Source organism: Aricia agestis, chromosome 17 (genome assembly GCF_905147365.1).
Source record: "Aricia agestis chromosome 17, ilAriAges1.1, whole genome shotgun sequence".
Classification (NCBI taxonomy): Eukaryota; Metazoa; Arthropoda; class Insecta; order Lepidoptera; family Lycaenidae; genus Aricia; species Aricia agestis.
Genome location: NC_056422.1, coordinates 13,508,656 through 13,532,007, shown reverse-complemented (window position 1 = coordinate 13,532,007; position 23,352 = coordinate 13,508,656). Strand labels below are relative to the sequence as shown.

Below are 23,352 nucleotides of genomic sequence, written 5' to 3'. Positions count from 1 at the left end.
GTTAACTGTGCTACGCTCTCGTAGCGGGTCTACGCCGTAGACCCGCTACGAAAGCGTAGTAGGCGCGTAGCACTTTAAAAGAAAACTACAACTTTGTGAAACGTATTGTTTGCTCGTTTCTTTTAATTAAAATTAATTAATTTAGCCACTGTAAAATTAAGTAAGGGTTTTGCCACTGTATACTTAATTAAAATGTTTGAAAACTATTTGTGTATTTTTTAACTGTTTTAGATGAAATTTGCTATTGACATAGGATATTTTTTATCGTAAAACGATATTATCTACTTATACTATAAGTCTTATGAAAATAAAAAGGTGAGTGGAAGAACCAGATAACAAACATTTTATAACACAATTGCTCATTTTTTCCCTAATAATTCAAAAAAACCTTGTTTTGTAACTTACGTACATCATCTAGCTAACATAATATCTGACTAAACATAAAGTCCACATTTTTTTGATTTCGAATCATTTTTCTGGCTCTAAAGCTGTTACTTCCACTCATGTCTTCAAAAATATATAGGCAGAATATTAATTGGGTATTTTGTAATAATTAGTGTTTATAATATTAGTGTTTCAAACAGCTTGGAACCCTTGGAATTACGCCGAGATGTAGCTTCACTCTGCATCCTCTATCGGTTGTATCAAGGGGAGTGCTCTGAGAAATTGGAATCATACCACCTGCAACTTTTCGCCGTCGTCCCACGCGAAAAATATACCATCCTCATCACCTTGATGAGTGGCAGTCTTCCACAGTGCGTTTATCGGGTAACTTTCTGCCGCGTACTGTAAAACTCTGGAATGAACTGTCACCAGCAGTATTTCCGGACCGATACGACCTGCAAATCTTCAAGAAAAGAGCGTATACCCTCTTAAAAGGCCGGCAACGCACCTGCAGCTCTTCTGATGTTACGAGTGTCCATGGGCGATGATAGTTGCTTTCCATCAGCCGACCCGTTTGCTCGTTTCCCCTCTTATTTCATAAAAAAATAATTAATAAGTTCATCATCATTTCAATATATTAATACTTGAATTTTTGCTCTACTCTCCCCTTTAAAATGATAAAATATAATAATATTATATTATTTTTTTCCTACACACTCTTACGAATATACACATACACATTACACATACACACATACATACACATATACACAATATAATATATTATATAGTATACCATACTGGCATGTAATTTCTTAGATCTTATTTTAGTTAATAAATTATTTTTTCTTAGATTATGTACTTGCCTATTAAATTATAGTTAAATGTTGTTAGGTATGCTATATTTTATGGAAGAGCGGGGCTGGACCAGGTGGTCCCAATCTCTGTTTAATTTGGTTTTAACTTTAAAGTATAAAATAAACATTTTTGAATTTGAATCATTTTTATAGCAGTCGAGAGGAAAGTCAATATTGACACGCTAGGCACGACCATCGGACAGCAATTATGGAATAGCCCCATCGCTTCTAAATTGATTGATTACTTTTTAAAGAAGGTACTCTTGTAATCATTATAGTGCTGAAAACGAAAATAGCAAAGCTGGCATACAATACCGCATCTTAAAAAGTGTGGGAAGATATTAAGGCCCGATTCGACCAAACTTGAAGTAACACGAGTATAACTATCATGAGAATAATTTACTCCTTTGATTTACTCTAGGGTATTATCGTTTGCATTTTACCAAAGAGTATGAAATAAAATGTCAATTATAGTTCACAATGACACCGACCGTGACAGTTGAACCCTGTTGTGCAACTATTCTCAGTTTAATATTTACTCCACCAAAATAGCCCGTGTAAATATTTACTCCCGTGTAATTACCTCATTCTTGGATTAGAAGTTGGAAAAACGCAAAACCAGCTTACTCTTAGATTAGGAGACAGTTATACTCGAGTAAAATTTTACTCCAGTTTGGTCGAATCCGCCCTAATAATAATATCTATGGACGCTTCACACGACGTCAGTCTGGCCCCGTGCTAAGTACCTGAATGACTTGTGTTACGGGTACCAGACAACGGAAATATATTTAATACTTTTGTATTTATATTATACATATATTTAAGATTTTCATTATATATTTTCATTATATAATCATACATATATTTAATAGTCATCCAAGACCCAGGAACATTGAAAACTCTTTGTTCCGTCGGCGGAATTCGAACCCGCGTTTGCGCTACCAACGCATCACCGACTGAACTACAGAGGTACTTTCTCTGATATTATGTTGCATCGGCGTTGACACTATCTCGTTTTATGAATTTTAACGCGATTTAGACGCGAGTTTAACGTTTTTCCCCGTGAAAAAAAAACGTGCATAAGGCCTTAAAAGATGTTTTCATTTCAAAAACGACTGCAACATACCCAACGCCAGTGTCATGCCTGAGGCAAATCTCACTACACCTCATATTATGCCTCCATGCGACAAACCGTTTATTATCTAGAGCATTTCAAAGAAATTCACATAATATAACGTACCTCCTATACAGGGTGTAACAAAAGTGTTAATATTTTCAGATATATAATATGAGGCCCCTGTATAAGGTTCATCTTATTGTAACAACCCTAAAAGAGTAATTTTTAAAAATTTTATATTAAAGGGAAATTCATGTATCTGCACGCTGGGGCGCTTGCCATGGGGGGAATCACAAAAAAGTTGCTCTTTCAGCTCTGCCAGTTTTACAGTGAACTCTATAAAAAAGAAACATACATACCTTAAAGCAGGGGTTCCCAATCTCTTTCAACCGGCGGCGCACTTGCAAGTCTCAATTTTTGTCACGGCGCCCTATTATACCTAGCTATTACAAAAAATATACCTAAGTAAACCTTTGATGTTTATATACAGGGTGTAACAAAAATAAGTGATAATACTTTAGGGCGTGTACGTGTTCCTTGAAGAGAGTTCACTGTGAAAGTAGCAACGCTGAAAGACCAAAAAATTTTTTCACTTTTGTATGGGGAAACTCGTGACGCTCGGGCCCTTGCCCATACAAAAGTGAAAAAAAAACGTCTTTCAGAGTTGCTACTTTCACAGTGAACTCTCTACAAGGAACACGTACACGCCCTAAAGTATTATCACTTATTTTTGTTACACCCTGTATAGGTTAAGCAAGTAAATAATAATAAACAAATATATTTTAATCATCTGCCTGTTTTGTATAATTCATATTATTATAATTTATTTTATGATACGAGTATTTATGGTTACGGATAATGATGAAGGATCGACTCGCGGCGCCCTTCTTCCCTTTCCACCTCGCACCAGGGCGCCGCGGCGTACAGTATGGGAACCTCTGCCTTTTTTTTATGAAATAAGGGGGCAAACGAGCAAACGGGTCACCTGATGGAAAGCAACTTCCGTCGCCCATGGACACTCGCAGCATCAGAAGAGCTGCAGGTGCGTTGCCGGCCTTTTAAGGAATAGGGTAATAGGGGAGGGTAGGGATGGGCAGGGAAGGGAATAGGGGAGGGTAGGGAAGGGAATAGGGTAGGGGATTGGGCCTCCAGTAAACTCACTCACTCAGCGAAAAAAAGCGCAAGCGCTGTTTCACGCCGGTTTTCTGTGAGAACGTGGTATTTCTCCGGTCGAGCCGGCCTATTCGTGCCGAAGCATGGCTCTCCCACGTATAAATGCCTAAAGTATTATCATTTTATTACAGACTGTATAGTAGCTGTATAGGAGCTGTATAGGTAGAAATATTATAATCGAAAAATATAACTCTCATTCTGGTGAAGTTACGTATACTACCCAATTCATCTAACCCATCAATCCGCTGGCTGCCGCATAACAATTGAAAATCTATTGTGTCTGCGATACCCACGATAGAGGTGTTAATGGTAAAACATTTTTCAAATTAATATTTACAATAAATATTTTTGTGTTCATTTTTATGATCAAAGTTGATATTAAGTTACTTATCTCGGGCACTCAAACTACAGCGAAAGTTTTAAAACGCATCAAACTAATTTCTGAGATGTCTTCAGTACATTTTACTAAGTAAAATATTCTAGAATATTTGTAGAAGGCTACAATAATTTGAATTATTATTATTGTTATAAATACCTCTTACATACATTCAAAGAACGATACAGCTGCCATGATACTTAATTCTTAAATAATACGGAGCTGCGTTAATGTTGCATAGTAGAGATGTACAGGGTTAATTTTAATCAAGATCTTTAGAAGATCAACAATGATGAACAGGCAATTAGAAGTGTTAAAAATCCAATAAAAAATTCGTCTCACAACTATTCGTGTAAGACCTAAGTTACGTAACATCATTGTTTCAATTTTCAATAAAAGCCCGGTCTAGATAGAAATTAGGTTTTACTGGATGCTATTTGACCTGAATACTATTATAGACCGGCCAAAGGTCAGGTTATTTGATAGAAACGGTTCTTGCTGTCAATTTACACTAATGTATAGAACATTTTTCATGTAACATGTAGTAATAGAGAACAGTTCGACTTTTCTATACTTATTATGTTTTTTTTATAAAATAAGGAGGGCAAACGAGCAAACGGGTCACTTGATGGAAAGCAACTACAGTCGCCCATGGACACTCGCAACATTAGAAGAGCTGCAGGTGCGTTATCGGATATTTTTCAGGTTTGGAGAATTTTTCATAGAAAAACTGAAATCTAAAGCAATGCTGCCACTTTCACAGTGAACTCTATATTGCATACATAAACACCCCCTGGAAACATACACACCCTGAAGTCTTATAACTTAGTTTTATTATTTTTATAACAGGTAATAATTGTAACGAATACCAGAATTTTAGTAATGCGCGTTGATAAATTCAACTCGTTGAGTAGTTAACTATTAACATTATAAAATATCGTACAAGGACAAATTTTGCTACGCTAAAAGCGGAAAAGCAGTGCTGAGGGAAAAATCTACTTTAATGGCGTCGTTTTAAAAGTTAAAAAGGATTTTCTTGTTTAAATAAAAGCAGTAGTAATAGTCGACATCTTATGCATTATTAAAATTCTATTGGCAGTGCAAAGTGTGGGTAGAGCAGATATGAGAGTAGAGAGGACACGTTACAGAAACTTCCAACCTCCTCGTTGTTAAAAGTATAGAACATTAGAGGTAGACATATCGCAGTCAGTTGATTGAATGACTAGCGAAATCATTCGACACTTAAGGGGGCGATATACCCAAAATGTACGATTTATAATTCATTTTTATACTTGAATATTAAAAGCGATATTGTTTCATTTTCTCAAATTAGATACTACATTATATTTCCGAGAATTCGATCTTAGCAAAAACACGATATCTTAAAATTTTCTCGATAGAAAAAAATCACAAAGATGCATCTAATTTTCACGAATTTTTCATTTACTGCCCTAACCGTGCATTGAACTAAGTTAATATTTTAACACATTGTATAAAATTCTATCATTGAGAAACCGACCTAGCGGATTTTCAAAATATTGTATATTTATCGAGTTATTGAGAAAAAACTAATTTAACGATGAATCCGCGTCGTCCTTTTTCACCTGGCCTATGAAAGACGGGCGTGAGTGTGAAGAGAGAAGACGATGTTTGATTTTTTGGGTTAGTCGCCCTCTTAAGTGTAATAATTATAAAATTCCTAATTGCATTGTCAAAATCATAACAATGCAATACAAGTCATGCCGTACGCCCCTGTCCTGATCAGGAAAATTAAACTTTCGTCCTAAAAGTTTGTAGAGACGTTAAATACACAATTATAAATAAAACCTCAAATGTCCTAGCGAACCTCCTTGTGCTAAAAAAGATATTGAATTTGTGGATTAACTGGTTCGAACTGAACAATTATTTTTGTGTTGGATAGTCTTATTTATCGTGGAAGGCTATTTAACATCACGCTGCGACCAATAACCACCAATATAAATAAAATTTTAAGAACAAGGAGGATAGCCGGGGACTATTGAGGTTTTATTTAAATAATGGTGTATTCACCGTCTATCAATTGTCAGCTTTATGCGAATTATACCTAGGTTACGATTATTTTGCATCTAAGTAGATGGGACTTATTTATGCGCATTGCGCAGCTGTCTGACAAAATGATATCTTTAAAAACATTATTGGCAGACCCCATTAAGTGTAGTTACTGAAAAATATCACCTTTCAGTCCAAAGAGGCTATTACCATAAAAGCTGTAATTTTCGCACCCAGAGGCGCTCTTAAAAATACTTATTTTAGACAAGAGAACTGAAAAATCGAACGATAAAATAAATAGGAGCTTTAGCGAACAATATACGGGAATCTCAACTCTATTGTGTAGCGATAAGGAATGTTTTTGTGCTTCCTTTTCGATAATTTATTGAAGTAGGTTTCACACCTCATTGGCTTTTCAGGTTCATTAATCATTATCTAGATTTATTTTTAGTATCGAAAACAGACACTTCATTTGAATTTTATGCGTCTTGTATAATGTATAACAAAGTTTAACAAAGCGTGTTAAATACGCTCCATAAGCTTTTTTTTTCTATAGTCTAAGAGCCAGTCCATACGGCGCGTCGCAACGCAAATATTTTGACGCATAGCCAGCCACACGAGTGCTGCGTCATCGCAGCGTTATTACGAAGCAGTCTTAACGTCAACACCCCCTCCCGCTTCGTCTCGGGGGCTGTTGTCCGTCATGTAGAGTCTGCGTTGCGACGACGCATCGCGCCGTGTGAACACCTTGGTTATTTGTATGTAAAACAACGCCACGGCAGCGCTGCACCGACGCAACGGCCCGTGTGGACTGGCTCTTAATCCACAAATTTCTAAATAGTTACTGCGTTGCTAAAACGCCATTCATAAGGCTGGATTTTAATGCGTCCGCCTGAACGCGAGGATTGAAACCCGAATGCGGTGTAGCCGCCAAACTGCGATTAAGGACACTCTTCACGATTTGGCGTCATCGAGAAAAATTATTAAGGTTGCTATCGTGATTGCATAGCAAACATAAACAAGCAACGTCGATCATGGGCAATCGTAGACGAATATGTAATCATCAGTAATCGGTTGTATAGTAATATAATTGGTCCACCAAAGGCCAATAAGAAAAGGAGAGACCACATTGAACTAACCAGACTTTACTATGGTCCAAGCCACGACACGAATCCTAACACTTCATAACAAAATATCTTCGTGTATCTGTAGCTTGCTACGCGAATTCGACTGTACCCAATATTGACTTAATTTACGAGGAAAATAACCAAATATCGTACCGCTATTCTCCGTTTATATTTATGCCAATTAATAAAGCAAATATCATAAGAACGTTTTCATTGTTTCAATAATTATAATATTGAGAAGCAGTAAACAATTTTATCTATCGTGGATAAGTGATTATGAATCTACATACATTGGTGATAAAGTTGCAAATAGAAAAACATTGTAGATTCGGAAAATACCTTAATGAAAAGCGAGATTTTATTGAAAAGTTTTGTATAAAATGCATGTGAATCGAATGTTAACTCTCACATTATTATTTATCGATAAGATATCGGACGTTTATTGACTGTTGAATAAACCAGAACTGCAATACTGCTATTTTTAGGCAGGATTGATGCAGGATCTTGCCGTTATTTCGTTCTTTATTTAACGCCGTTACATGTATATTAACGCAATTTGCGTGATACTATAGTAATTAAATTATCTATACATATATTAAGAGGATACACCAGGGGCTAAAGAATTGATAAAAAAAGTACGTGTAATAGCATAATAGCTGTCTCCCTTACCTCAAGCATATACCGCAGAGACAACTGCAGAAAATCAACGATTCGTTGTCCCCTGATTTCTTCTCCAAAACTTAACCGATTTAAGTACTTTTTTCATTAAAGATTAAAGAAAGGCTTGAGCTGTGTTCCTATGTTTTATTTGTTTTTAGTATAATCTAGCCAAATCTGTTTTCTGGATGTTTGAACACAGCGGAAAATCTGGCCATTTTTTTGGGCTTTTTAAACGTTCATATCTTATTTAATAATTAAATTTAAAAAAAAAAGTAAACATAGGGACATTGTATTAGACGCCGTAGATATTCAGGAAAAAAATATAACTCTACTAGCATTATCCAGGGAGGAAACAGGGGACAACGTTTGTATGGAAAAAAGGGCGGTGTGGACTTCTCTGACTACGCGAGCGAAAAACTTTGGAACCCTTATTACGAAAAATGCGGAAACGTGAATTTTCGCACAGTTGTAGTTTAAGTATATGGAGAAGGAGCGCATCGAGTTAATATTGTTTTAAAATTATGCTTTTATCATACATTTTTTTAACAAATAAAACATTACACACACTACAATGTGCACACTACCATATTTTTGAATGACAAGCCTATACATACGAATTACACTCTTTTGTTTATGGTTGAAGTATGTTGTTAAATTAAAAATGGATTGTTGTTTTTAACGTGAATATCTGAAATAGTCAATACTTTAAACGGGCAGCCAAAATAAGAAGATAATTGAACTTAAGGTCGAATTTCGACCATTGGGCGATCTCTAGTGATATTCAATTCGCCGTTGCTGATCGTGTTCAATATCGCGAAGCATGGTCAATTTCGACTACCATGATCAATATCACCTACTGTGATCAAAATCGCCCACTATACGATATTGCCCACCATAGTCAAAATCATCATCCGTATTGAAAATCACCCAGCGTAGTTAAAATCGTCTGTGATTCAGATCAAAATCACCTATCGTGATCAAATTGCCCACTGTTACCCAACGTTGTTAAAATCAATCAACGTTGTCAATATTACCCACCAAGGTCAAAGTTACCCAACGTGGTCAATATCGCCCATCGTGGTCACTTACTTGCGTATGCGAGTAGAACATGGAGAAGTTTGACACGATCACGGGAACAGGCAGCGCGATCGTGAGCACGCCGGCCAGCGCGCACAACGCGCCCACGAACATACCCAGGTAGGTCTTGGGCGCCATGTCCCCGTAGCCCACCGTGGTCATGGTCACTATCGCCCACCACAGGCCGAGCGGGATTGACTTGAACTGATTGTCGGGGTTGTCCTGTGAATAAATTAGAGTTTAAATCTCCTAATTAAATAAAGTGTAACAAACCATGTCGGACCATTATGGGCGATTACCATTATATTCGTCTAGTAGATGGCGCTCGCGACTCCGTTGCACCAAAATTCATTTATCGCGTAGGAACCGTACATTTTTCCGGGATAAAAAGTATCCTATGTCCTCTCCCGGGACTCAAAGTATCTACATAGCAAATTTCAGCAAAATCGGTTCAGCAGTTTGGGCGTGAAGAGGTAACAGACAGACAGACACACTTTCACATTGATATTATTAGTATGGAAGTTATATGGATAATTAGCCATGCTTGTCGATTGTGCAACGCATAGGTACATACTTAATACTATTGACAGCTGACGCAATCATGGTAGTTGGCTGCGCATTATGGTCCATCGTGAACGGCCTTCTAAAAATTGCACGACATCGCAAACAATTCGACTTTTGATAGCGTCTCCTGAACGATGCATTGTTCATATTTATTTACGAACAGACAAACTTTAAGTCTAGATAACAATATAGCAATAAATGTAATTCATTGCATAGAAAATATTGTTTTCGTATGAAAAATCTCATCTGCAACAAAATGCAATATAAATTGCATTCGGATTTCCACATCCATCACGACCTTCGACAACTTTTCAAATCTAACTCCACATTTCCGTTTGTTATCGAACGAATAGTTTGTTATAATGTTTGTTTGTTTATTATCGTATTATACAATAGTTATTTTATATTCTTGAAGGAATAAAAGTGTGGAGAATTGCAAATCTTATAATATTATCTTATATCTTTAAGCGAGCAAAAATCGGCTCCAACGATTTTCATGAAATTTAGTTTATAGGGGGTTTCGGGGGCGATAAAACGATCTAGCTAGGAATAATTTTTAGAAAATGTCATTTTATTCGTGTTTTATCGAATACCGAGCAAATCTCGGTCAAATAGCTAGTTAACTCTGATATTTAACATTACAAACATCGAAACGATACGCAAACGCGACGCGACGATGCAAAATAGCAGATATGTCATTCCAATTAATATTTTAATTTTACATTGCTGTTAATTAACGGCCGTTCCCAATATTTGATCTATCTCTGGTTTTGCCCTACTAGAGATAGGAATAACATGGGAATAACTCACATTAGACATTAGAGACATATATTTTATGTCAATTATGAGCTATTCCTATCTCTAGTAGGGCAAAATCAGAGATAGACCAAATATTGGGAACGGCCGTAAGTCATGTATTGTTTCATTTCAACTTAAACGTCTCTCAAAAACCTAAACAAAAAAATTCCTACACAGAAATGTAAACAAAGAAGGATGATTTAATTATATCCAAACATTTGCGGCTGCGTAATGAAGGCGGTACGAAATATCCATGGGGCCACGAGCACAGGCGGCAGTGGTGGCGATAAAATTTTATTATTATGTATCTCGGAATATTGAGCGTTGGATTTACCGATGCGATGATCCGTGCCGTGGCCATGAACGTAGCGGGTGGCAGCGCGGTGTAGTGAGAGCAAAATTTTCGTATTTTGTATGCAAATAGTTTACTCCAGTTTAAAATCTAGAAATAGAAAGGAAACTAGAGCAAACTTCACGATTATTTGGAAAATAACTTTTTTTTTTTACTTATGGAACCTAGAGGTACATAATATACGAAACAAGTTATTATCTAAGCTATCGACCATTAGAGAAGCTTTAATCACACAATGAGTAACGTAGTTTAAAATGTGGCATTTTCATTTCAATGAATGATGAGCAACTTTTTGGTTTTCTGAAGCTGTAGCAATACTGCTTGGGACCCACTAACCTATAAAACATCATTGAAACACAAGGTACCAGCATCTCGAACATTTTTCAAAACGCTAATCGCTTCCGCTAACACATACGCTTCATTCGTGGCCACACAACAACAAACGAAACTTGCCTTATAAATATTAACGCCTGCAGTCGCAGCAATATATGGAAACGGTTTGTCTTCATTACGGTAAGGCTTAGTGTACACTGTTGTTTTCATCTCATATTGAAAGTCCAGAAAAAGTTGTATGCTTAGCTTTTATTATAAACATAAAGAGTCAAACGCGCTCTCAAAAATTTCGGGATCCATCTGAATCAAATATTTTAGTTGAATACTCTATCAATCGAGGAAGGCTTTAGGCTATAAAAAGGTAAGCAAAGAATCAATGGAAAATGTGAAATACTGGGAAAAACAGGGAAATCTATTCATATTTGTTATTATAACATATAATTAATCCATACTAATATTATAAATGCGAAAGTGTATCTGTCCGTCTGTCTGTTACTTCTTCACGACCAAACCACTGAACCGATTTTGCTGAAATTTTGTATGGAGATACTTTACTAGTAATTACATAAGTATGGAGGATTATAGGAGTTATATTTGTAACTTTTTAACCCAAAAACTATCAAACGGATTTGATGAAATTTGGCATGATAGTACTGGTAGTAGATTAGCTGGCTGGCTTTATATTAACGTATTATACTTTGAGCTTCTTTTTATCTCAAAAAAGTACAGTTCTTGTGGGATACTGTAACTATCTTATTCCCAAGGTGCAGCCGCGGGTAGAAGTTAGTAAGTTATAAATAGCCTATTTGACGACTTTGAAAACTATTCAGACTGGGAGTTGAATGATTTCTGATTCAAATATTTTATTGTGTGAGACAGAAAGGTTAAACTGTATTCATTCAAAATATATTAATTACATCGACTAATTACAAATTAAAATGTAAACAGATTTTAGACAAAAAAATTCAAGTTATTGAACGGTACTCAAAAAAAATTACACACTACAGGCTGTAACAGAACAAAGTGATATTATATTAGGTTGTGTATGTGTCCCGTATATAGAGGTCACTGTGAAAGTAGCAGCGCTGAAAGTTTTATTTTATTTTATTTGTATGAGTCAACACCCCAGCGTCGTGCATTAAATAACAAAAAAAAGTCGATACAACTAAACGACCTAAAAAAAACTACTTTTAGGACTGCTACTTTCACAGCGAAATCTCTACAGGGGAGATATACACAGATTACACATACACACCCTAAAGTACTTCACAAATAATGATGTAAAATTAAAAATATAATATAATAGAAATAGGTATGTAAAAACTAACGAATTAACTGTAAATTGAAATAACTTGACTAACATTTATCTAACACTAGCTGTTGCCCGCGACTTCGTCCGCGTGGACTTCAGTTTATAGCGCGCGATGTCAACAAAATTGGTGTCAAAAGCTTTTATAAAAAAACCCTGGTACCCCTTAAATCAATACAGCTGTGCAGTGTGCAAACAATAAGTACTTCATTTTTGTATGTTAAACTTTATATATTATGCCAAATTTTAAAGCTTATTTAGCCCCCCAATTACACAACTTTACCCATAAACTATTTATCATTGATAGGTTTAGCCCCAATTTCACCAACGTCTGTTAGTGTTAACAGCTTGTTAAAATATCCTGTCTTCTCTTTCATTCATATGAAAAACAAAACAGCTAACGTGATACTAATTCGAGCATTAACTTTAACAGTCGTTGGTGAAATTTGGTCTTAAGGTTACGTCACTGCCTGCACAGATAAAGTACTGAGTTATTTAATACCGTAGAATAGATATAACAATCGAAAAAAATCGAGACTTAAATGTAAGATGATACCACCTCTTATAGAAAGACTTTTGAGCAAGCGTCAGCGCGATGTAGAAGACGCACGGCGCCATCTATTATGAATTTTTTGAACAAATTTACGACCCTTACAACCCTTTTTTCCAGTAAAAAAGTAGCCTATGTCCTTTCTCAGGCTTTAGACTATCAGTATACAAAATTTCATTACAATCGGTTCGGTAGTTTTGGCGTTTGGCGTGAAAGCGAGACTGACAGACAGACAGACAGACAGAGATACTTTCGCATTCATAATATTAGTACAGATTATGTGCACACTGCACAGCTGTTTTTGGGTATTTTGATTAATTAAGGGCCGCGCTACACCGGAATGGCAGCGGCGAGGCGAGCACTTTCAGCGCTGCCATTCCGGTGTAGCGCGGCCCTAAGAGGGGTACCACTTACCAGGGTTTTAAAAAGTTTTTAAATTTGACACACATTTTGTTGACACCGCGCGCTATAAACTAAAGTCCACGCGGACGAAGTCGCGGGCAACAGCTAGTTATGAATAAAAACAATAATATATAATAAAGTAGGTATGATTAGTTCTGTTATAATAATGAAGTAAAAAATAAAGCGCCATCTGTTTTCATATATTAGAATTAAAATGTTGATTGCATTGATATATTTTCTGGATGGAATATAGGCCAACACAACACACTCGAACTCCTTAGAAATGCAGTAGGAGTTCTATAAGATAAGATAGATTGATTATTAATATAGCAAGTGATAATATTATTAAACATAATATTCTAACGTATTAAAAACTATAAACAAAAACATAATAACTAATAAGTATGATTAGTTCTATGTTCCAACGAAGTAAAAAAAAAGCGCCATCTTTTGAATCGTATTAGAACTAAAATGTTCATTGCATCGCGTCGATATATTTCTAGATTTTTTATAATATTATTATACATAAAATATATTTAAGATTTTTGAAATATTATTTTAATACACATCCAAGACCCAGGAACATTGAAAACTTTTTGTTCCGCCTGCGGGACTCGAACCCAGGACCCCCGGGATGAGCGCTGGCCACGCGCAATGCGAAGTAATTTTCATCGATATTTTCATGGAAATAAGATATTTTCCCACATCAAAATGTAACCTATGTCCTTTCTCAGACTCTAGAATAACTGTGTACAAAATTTCATTGCAATCGGTTCAGTAGTTTTGGCGTGAAAGCGAGACAGACAGACAGACAGACAGACAGAGATACTTTCGCATTTATAATATTAGTTTTTGGCGTGAAAGTGAGACAGACAGACAGACAGAGATACTTTCGCATTTATAATATTAGTATGGATTAGTATAGAAGTATAGATACATAAAATATATTTAAGTAAAAAATAAAACGCCATCTGTTGAATCGTATTAGAACTAAAATAAAATAAAACGCCATCTGTTGAATCGTATTAGAACTAAATTGCATCGATATATTTCTGGATTTTTTATAATATTATACATAAAATATATTTAAGATTTTTGAAATATTATTTTAATACACATCCAAGACCCAGGAACATTGAAAACTTGTTCCGCCTGCGGGACTCGAACCCAGGACCCCCGGGATGAGCGCTGGCCTGCGCAATGCGAATAAATTTTCATCGATATTTTCATGGAAATAAGATATTTTCCCACATCAAAATGTAGCCTATGTCCTTTCTCAGACTCTAGAATAACTGTGTACAAAATTTCATTGCAATCGGTTCAGTAGTTTTGGCGTGAAAGCGAGACAGACAGACAGACAGACAGACAGACAGACAGACAGACAGAGATACTTTCGCATTTATAATATTAGTATAGATTTTGTACGTCGATAAATCGACAAAATTCTTTTCTGTTTCTGCTTGGCGTTCCACGTAAAAATTTCAAACCTTTCTCTTTTCTCTTTTTTGGGTGTAAGGAAGTTTTTTTTACGACTTATTACAAAAAAATATTTTTATACTTTCACATTATCTTTGTATCAACGCAAAAATTATAACAATAATAACAATTGTGGTGGCCCTTTGTAACACCCCAGCTCCACACGGGATTAATAAAATTTATAGTGTAGAAGTGTGTAAGCAATACTCTGCTTTGTCATACTTTTCTATTTTTGCGGAAATCGAACCCACGAACTTAAAGACTAGCTCAACTTCTGCTCACGGAATACAAAACAAAATTTAATTAGGTATAGTTAATTTTAATGACACTTAACTACATCGTTAAAGGGCATTAAATTATTATAATGTTTTTTTTTTTTTTTTTTTAATGAAAGAAGGGGGCAAACGAGCAAACGGGTCACCTGATGGAAAGCAACTTCCGTCGCCCATGGACACTCGCAGCATCAGAAGAGCTGTGTGTGTTGTGCAAAGTGAAAGGTGCGTTGACGGCCTTTTAAGAGGGAATAGGGTAATAGGGGAGGGTAGGGATGGGAAGGGAAGAGAATAGGGGAGGATAGGGAAGGGAATTGGGCCTCCGGTAAACTCACTCACTCGGCGAAACATATCGTAAGCGCTGTTTCACGCCGGTTTTCTGTGAGAACGTGGTATTTCTCCGGTCGAGCCGGCCCATTCGTGCTGAAGCATGGCTCCCCCACGTATATATAATGTGTAATATAATGCAGCTTATTATGAAGAGTAACAAACGCAATATGGATATTATCTCCTAATCCAACGCTGATGTTTGGCTTAAGCAGAATCGATGTAACTTTATGCTTGCTTTATCATTATTAATGGTATTCTGATATGATTCATCTGGATAAAATGGATATGCTAAGCTGGGGTAACATAATAATATTACATTTAATGATAGAAAATGTATGAAGCTTATATCAAAATCTACAATAAATCCAGCAATCATTTTGAATGTATTTGGACTATGTCTGCTACATTTATTATATTCTACTGTATATAATCCATATTCTGTATTCGCTACACGGCCGTCTAGCATACGGCAACGAGATATCTCGTGGACTCTCGAGCGTAGTGATATTGTCGATAGCGATATATATCTCTTTTTTGATAACATGCGTACGTCGAGACTCGAGAGATAAATTTCTCGTTCGTATATTGTTCGTTAGTATATAGACAAAAATAGAACATATAAAAAAAACAAAATTATCTCTAATTTTGACGACAGACGTACGAGAAAAAATGTATGTCATGTTAGGGTCAATAGAGATGAAGAGATAAACCAGTTAACATCGAGAAAACGTGTAGAGTGAGATATCTCGTTGGCGTATGCTAGCACGGCAGTTTTTTTTTTTTTTTTTTTTTATGAAATAAGGGGGCAAACGAGCAAACGGGTCACCTGATGGAAAGCAACTACCGTCGCCCATGGACACTCGCAGAATCAGAAGAGCTGCAGGTGCGTTGCCGGCCTTTTAAGAGGGAATAGGATAATAGGGGAGAGTAGGGATGGGAAGGGAAGGGAATGGGGGAGGGTAGGGATGGGAAGGGAAGGGAATGGGGGAGGGTAAGGAAGGGAATAGGGTAGGGGATTGGGCCTCCGGTAAACTCACTCACTCGGCGAAACACAGCGCAAGCGCTGTTTCACGCCGGTCTTCTGTGAGAACAAGGTATTTCTCCGGTCGAGCCGGCCGGACTCGAAAACGGCTGAACGGATTGGGCTGATTTTGGTCTTAAAATATTCGTAGAAGTCCAGGGAAGGTTTTAAAGTGACACGAAGTTCACCGGGACAGCTAGTAAGATTATAATTCTGAAGAGTTTGTTTGTTTGTTTGAACGCGCTAATCTCAGGAAGTACTGGTCTGATTTGAAAAATTCTTTCAGTGTCAAATAGCACATTTATCGAGGAAGGCTCTAAACTATAATTTATCATGCTAAGACAAATAGGAGCGAAGAAATAAAGGAAAATATAGAAAAAAACGGGGGAAATTATTTGAAAGGACTCATCTCACGAACTACTGGAGCAATTTGTCTGTTATTTGGCACAGATAAGAAGTAGACCACGTGAAGGATCATAGGCTATTTATGGTAAACTACTTTGACTGTAAAATATCTAATTTACGTTGGGCATTGTCCAAAAAAAATCACATGTACTTTTTTTTTTTTTTTTCGTTAAAATAGGGTATTTTAAGAATATAAATTAAATAATTTTGAAATTCATTGGCTAGTTTTTTATCAATAAATTTTTAAAGTTTCGCTCTGATGTCATCACCGGCGGCCAATCGACCTCTGTAGTGTTTTAAATTTCCTTTCAATCTTATTTATAATGGCTGGTTCGTCAAATGCAAGTTCTCATTATGTGAAAGCTGATACGAGAAGCTTACCAAAAGTGAAATGTAATGTTGGTCGAATTTATAGGTTATTTAACGCCATTGAAGGTCAAACTAAGGTTAAACATATTTGTTCAAAAATATAGGTAACTAATGGGTATTTTTTTCTTTTATATACAGAAAAACGATCACTGACCTTATTCCTCGAAATGTTTTTGTAATGAGCAAAATTAAAAAAAAAATGGACAAAACCCATTCTCAAGTCATGCGCTCAAATTTGAGACTTTGTGGATATTTCTCTAGAAATACTAATAAGATTTGGATGTAAGTTTCCCTGGCAAGGAGCCTGCATTGTGAACAGTTGGCACTGGGGAGTGTAAGAATAATTTTTCACAACAACTGTTTGAATTTTTAATGCTTAGCTTGAGTAATGCGGTCTGGGAGTTTTTACACGAGTGCGCCAGAGGAGTTGTGTTTTTCAATTGCATGTGGCGAGCTACGGTTAAAGTTTATTTCAATTATGATCCAAACCTTAGTTTGCTATAATGCTACTATTTTAAATGTCACGTACAATGGACACTCTATTATTAAGTAAGCATATCAATTCTCAATAAATAATAATAAATATCAATAGGTTCAGCATCGCGCATCTCAATTTTCTCTATAACAAGACATAAAATCGATATCATTTATAATTGGATTTTCGTATTTATAGATGCGAACCGTTTCAAAAGCCAGAGCTTTTTTAACTTTTCTAAACTTATGTGGAAAGGTGACAGCTTAATAAAAAGTTATAGAAAGAAGTAATATCCTTCAACGATATTATAATTCGATTTATCCCCGCTTTTTTACTCCTACACCCAAGATAAAAACTCCCTTTAATATCGACCAGGTAAATGTCGTGTCACGGTCAAAACGATCTTGTATTTTAAAAGAGATGCCGTCACGTCGTCGCCGAATGGGTTGACACGTGAAATATGATCCAGGTAATACAGGTAGAACCAGGTATAAAGGGAGAGGGAGGTAGTACAAGGAAGGGAGTAAAAGTAGATTCCAGCGCGTCACGTATCGTATGACGATATTGAAAAGTCAATAGACAAGAGAAAAATGGTGTCTTGAAAAGTTTGATGGATTGCATGTTTTCATGGTGTGTTGTCAATAAACAAAGATATAATACAAGTTGGCTGACGTCTATTAATTTTAATTTTATTTAAGAGTAACATCTAGATAAAATTATTGTACGTACATAAAATTATTCATACTTACTAATATTATTTATAAATGAGTGTATATCTAGCTGTCTGTCTGTTACGACGCTTAAACCGCTGAACCGATTTTCATGAAAATTGGTATGAAAATATTTTTAGACCTAGGAAGGGTCAGAGATATATTTTATCCCGAAAAAATGTACTGCCGCTTCATGTCGCCCGCTCCCAACCGGCACCTTTAATCACGGAAACTGAATTTTCCAAGGCGAAAAAACTTTCGTAGGTATGTCTTTTATCGGGATTCAAAAGTACCTTCTTGCTCTTACCAATGTTACACTAAAAAGATTTTAAAGTGTAAGTAATTTAAGCTGTAAAATGTTTTTCTTTGTTTCAATTCAGCTGAATAAAGTGGGTCAGTAAATTAACTAAGATGTCAGTTACAAACTTTTTGATGGTTAAAGTAAAATGAAATAATATTTTTCATCTTTAAATGAGCTTCTTTTATGAATAAAATCTTATTCAATGTACATTTAGCGGGAATGCAAACCTATTAACTTTTTGCGTAATATTTACAACTTTAATTTTAACCTGATGTCTTGTTGGTAGAAGTTGTAAAATGAAATCAAGTGAAAAAAAGCAAAATTATTAGTATTGTAGCTCTTTTTGAACGTCGAGTCTACAATGATGCCTACTGATTCGGAAACTAGCCCGGCGAGAAGAACTGGCGTAAGAATGAGTTTCTTACTATTTATTTTTTAACTTTCTTATTTTTTAACTTTCAAACAAAAAAACTATACTAAGGAGAACTATAGGTCTATCAGAATTTGATGACAAAAAAATGAAAAAAGAACTTGAATCTAGCAATACCAGGGTAATTGGAATTTTGGTCCTTTTTTTCCTTATAGCGGCTGATTCTGTATGTGAAACATGCATATTATATAAAAATTGATCCAATGATCAAGGAATATTGAAAATCTGCCATCAAAATTTGCCATCAGATCCTGGAAGACCTAAACATAATATTTATGTTATACGCAGACTGACAGAGAAGTCAAACTTATAAAACCCCTCTTTTTAGATATAATTAACAAAATAATTTGCATAATATGTAGTGTATTGATAAATAAAGATATGCCCCGCCTACTTGGGTAGGTAGTGGGGAGAGTAGAAGTGGTCGCTCGACTTCGGTCGGACGGTCACTTCTTCTATCAGCTACGAGCCCGAGTGGTGGTGTTGAGTGATATAAGTATTCTGTGTTTTACTCTCCCTATAAGAATGTACAAATTGTACAGCATACACAATGAACATGCCCTTGTGTTAAGTAACATAAACAAAATTTAAGTGTGTTTTATTGTTCGAGACGAGCTAGGATTCATTAACATACGAAATTGCTCACAATTCACCAACGCGGAGACATTATAATATGGAAACACTCTGAGTTATTCGGGTAATAATAATTTTTGAAGCACTTGCCCCCCCAAGTACCGGCCGGCCGGCATGTTAATCAAACGACACGTAAAATCTGCATGTTTAGTTTTGGTTAGATTAATTTCACTTTTAATAAATAACTTACTTTGATTCTAAAGAAGGAGGAGTAAAACTCAACACTAACGACGCAACACCATTTTGCTTAGCAACATTAGCAGGAGGGAGGGGGGGGGGGTTGGGGGGGCGCAGCCCCCTCAATACCGGCCGGGGCCAAAGCCTGTGGCCCCGGCCACCATATAATATGATGTAAGTTTATTCAAGAAAAAAGTTTGATACAAAATCTGCCCCTTCTTTGGTCCGTTTGAGGGGTGGGGGCGAAAAATTTTATACACCAGATATGAAGTTGGAAGAAGACAATTATATCTGCGAAAATCATATTCAAATCGGATCAGTAGTTTTCATGTTAAAAAAAAATTGATACAATATCTGACCCCCTCTTCGGCCCCCTTAAAGGGGTGGGGGAAAAAATTTATACACCAGGTGTTAAATTGGAAAATAGAGTTAATAATATGAAGTTAGTCCATTGAAGAAAAAAGTTTGATACAAAATTTGACCCCCTCTTTGGTCCCCTTAGAGGGGTGAAGGGGGAAAAACTTATACACCAGATGTTAAGTTGGAAGAAGATAAATATATCTGCGAAAACCGTATTCAAATCGGATCAGTAGTTTTCGTGTTAAAGAAAAAAGTTTGGTACAAAATCTTACCCCCTCTTTTGACCCCTTGGAGAGGTGGGGGGAAAAATTTTTGTACACCAGATGTTAAGTTGGGAGAAGAAAAATATATCTGCGAAAACCGCATTCAAATCGGATCAGTAGTTTTCGTGTGATGCTGGAACAAACATACAGACAGACAGACAAAAAAACTAACCACAGTTTTGGCTTCTATAGCGATGTAGTAACAGCCCCCGCTTATTATTTTTTGGATATCTTTAATGTACAGAATTGTCATTTCTACAGTTTTATTATATGTATATGTTATAGGCAAACTCCGAAGCTCCGGCGCTCCTAGGTTGGACTGGTCAATCCTCAGGTCAGACTGAATGACTTAGTCAAAGCCCAAACAAATATAAATTTTCGGCCTTTGACTAAACAATTTTCGTCAAACCTGGGAGGGACTAATTTGGTCAGGCAAACGTCAAAACACAATTTTATTAAATCGGGGTTTGACGAGTCAAACTCAACACATGCGACTTATGCTTTCCTCGTCCATCACATCAATTTTATTAGATATGAAAGAAAGAACTTCGTTAATCACAATATTACAGTTTTTACATTTTAACACGTTAGACGACATTTTAGCAGTTACGCGCCCGCGAACCCGACCGTATGCACGCGCGCGCGGTGCGAGACTGATGTATATTCATAGTCTGACGTTTTCTTTTTAGCTACTTTAGCGGATTCTACCTCACTGATAATCTGCTCATACAACTGTTTGTTTTTTATGTGAAATGAACACTTATTTTTATTCAAATTAAAAATTTTCTCTTTAAACTTTACTTTTAAAGCTTCTTTATCCACGTTTTTAGTACTTAACAACAACACCGTTTGATTCACTCATCTTCAATTTTACACAATTACACGCCCGCACGCTCAATGAACGAACATGAAATGACAAAACAATCGGTGGGAACAACGCGAGAGACATTATGAACTTGTTTAAACATGTTCAGATCAACATTTGACCGAGTTTTGCAGTCGCTTCTAGGATTGACTAGGCCAAAACCGAAACAGAATAATTTACTTTCGACGTTTGACTGAAAAGTTAGGAGCTCCTGGGTTTGACTAAAAATACTTCAGGCAAAGGGCGAAATTGAAATGTATTTCGGGGATCGCCTGACGGCTTTGGCCAAACCTAGGATAAACCAGTCCTTCCGCGAAGAGACTGTGTATCGGACTTTGACTATAACATATATAGATTAACCTTAGAAATGTTGGCATATTATAAATATAAAATTTTGTATAAGCTTTAAGTTATAAGACAGTTCTTATAACACGAAATAGTAGGTACAGTGACTGTGCGCCAAACAAATGTTTGGGTTTGCGGCGAAATCCACATCACATAACTTTTCTAATAATAAGATTTACAATGCGGTACTGAAGTTATAGTATTAGAATGTTTTGTCTGTCAGCACAGAATAGATAATAGTACAAGTTGTTAGTAAGATTTTTGTTCCAATTATGGATAAAACATTGTGACGTGACCATACCAACTCGCACAGTGTAATAATCTCTTTTTTCGCAAGTGGCATGGTAGAATAACGCACTCAGAAACGTTTAATGATGATTGAACTTCAATTTAATGAAGAGTTTGACAGATAATGTATGGAGCTTATGTCAAAATCTTCATTTAATAGGGATGATGACAAGGTCAAATGTTAGCAAACTTTGTTAATAAAATCAAGGAATTACGGTAAAAAAACAAGTGTTCCCAAAATTTCAGCTTGATAGCATTTGTATTTTTTTTGTTATGCGCCTTCAAAGTTGGATATTCAAGTCGAATTTTTTTTCAATTAAATTTCTTAATGTTTGTATACAATTCGATAACTTATGCAATTAAAAGCAACTTTTGTCATGAAACCACTTTCATAAACGCAATATTTATTATACCTATCGAACAAAGTTGTCTCCCGATGCGTACAAACTACGAAAGACTGACGTCATACTTTCGTAGCACTTTGTATGGAGCGTTTGGGGCAGGTCTTTTTTATGAAATATTTGAATTGTCATATCTTGGTGAATTTTTAAGCTATAAGAGTCACTCTTTCAACGATGTTTCTATTTATTAAGTGTCTTTCAATAATTACCGATAAGAAAAAAAATAGTCATCATGCCTAATACAGTTAAGTGATTCTCTCTCTGAGTGTGGCATTAACTTTGTTGGATATATTATATTCAAGAAATTAAATGATAACATAACTTTGATTCAGTATTATTTTGAATTCCATACATTACCCTTAACTAAACTTAACTTATCATTAAATATGCAATAAAAACTCACCTGCGACTTCTCCGCATAATACACCAGACTCGCGAAGATTACTATGCCGAGCACCAGAAAAAACACCAGCAGAGTCAACTCCTTGGCTGATGCTTTGAAGGTGTGGACCAGGATCTTCAGTCCGGGGCTGTGCCTCGTCAGCTTGAACAGCCTGAGGATTTTGATGATGGAAATGAACTCCAGGATATCGGATTTGTCTATGTTACGTTTGAGCACCGTCAGTTCCACGACCACGTCCACATAGAAGCTCAGCGTTGCTAGGAAGTCAATGATATTGACGGGGGACTTCACGAATTCGATAATGTTGGGCGCTACCTGCGGACAAAGATTCAGGTTAATAACTAAGGTTGAGTTGAATCAACTGACTTTATTTATTTATTTATTTGACACACCAACAAGGAAATACATTAGAAAAGATCTTGACATAGAAAACATACAATTGTAGAATAAAGATTAATGTTTCCTAAATAACAGGTGTAGTTCTACATGCACAAATCTTACACACATTATCTTAAGAACTAATAACTTTACTTTAACTATAACTTTAACTACGATGCAAAATGTCAAATCTTTGGTTAAAGTTAAAAATGGACGCCATCAAGACGCCATATTTAACCATAACCATAGAGCTCGACAAGGTTTTGAATGCACGTGGCGAAAAAAGGAACTAACGCTGCCATCATACAAAAACGCCATTTTTGACAGTTCTCCTTTACCAGCA

At 36.0% G+C, this 23,352-nt stretch overlaps 1 protein-coding gene across 1 annotated transcript in view; it reads right to left on the bottom strand.

Moving 5' to 3' along the window:
• The window catches only part of LOC121735435 (potassium voltage-gated channel protein Shaw-like), a 231,603-nt gene that overhangs the window by 68,705 nt on the left and 139,546 nt on the right, over nt 1-23,352 (bottom strand). The window contains exons 6-7 of the mRNA XM_042126270.1: nt 22,632-22,946; nt 8,812-9,021 (exon numbers count right to left, since the gene is read on the bottom strand). Of these exons, the coding sequence (XP_041982204.1) occupies nt 8,812-9,021; nt 22,632-22,946 (525 nt within the window). The remainder of the gene's footprint in view (nt 1-8,811; nt 9,022-22,631; nt 22,947-23,352) is intronic.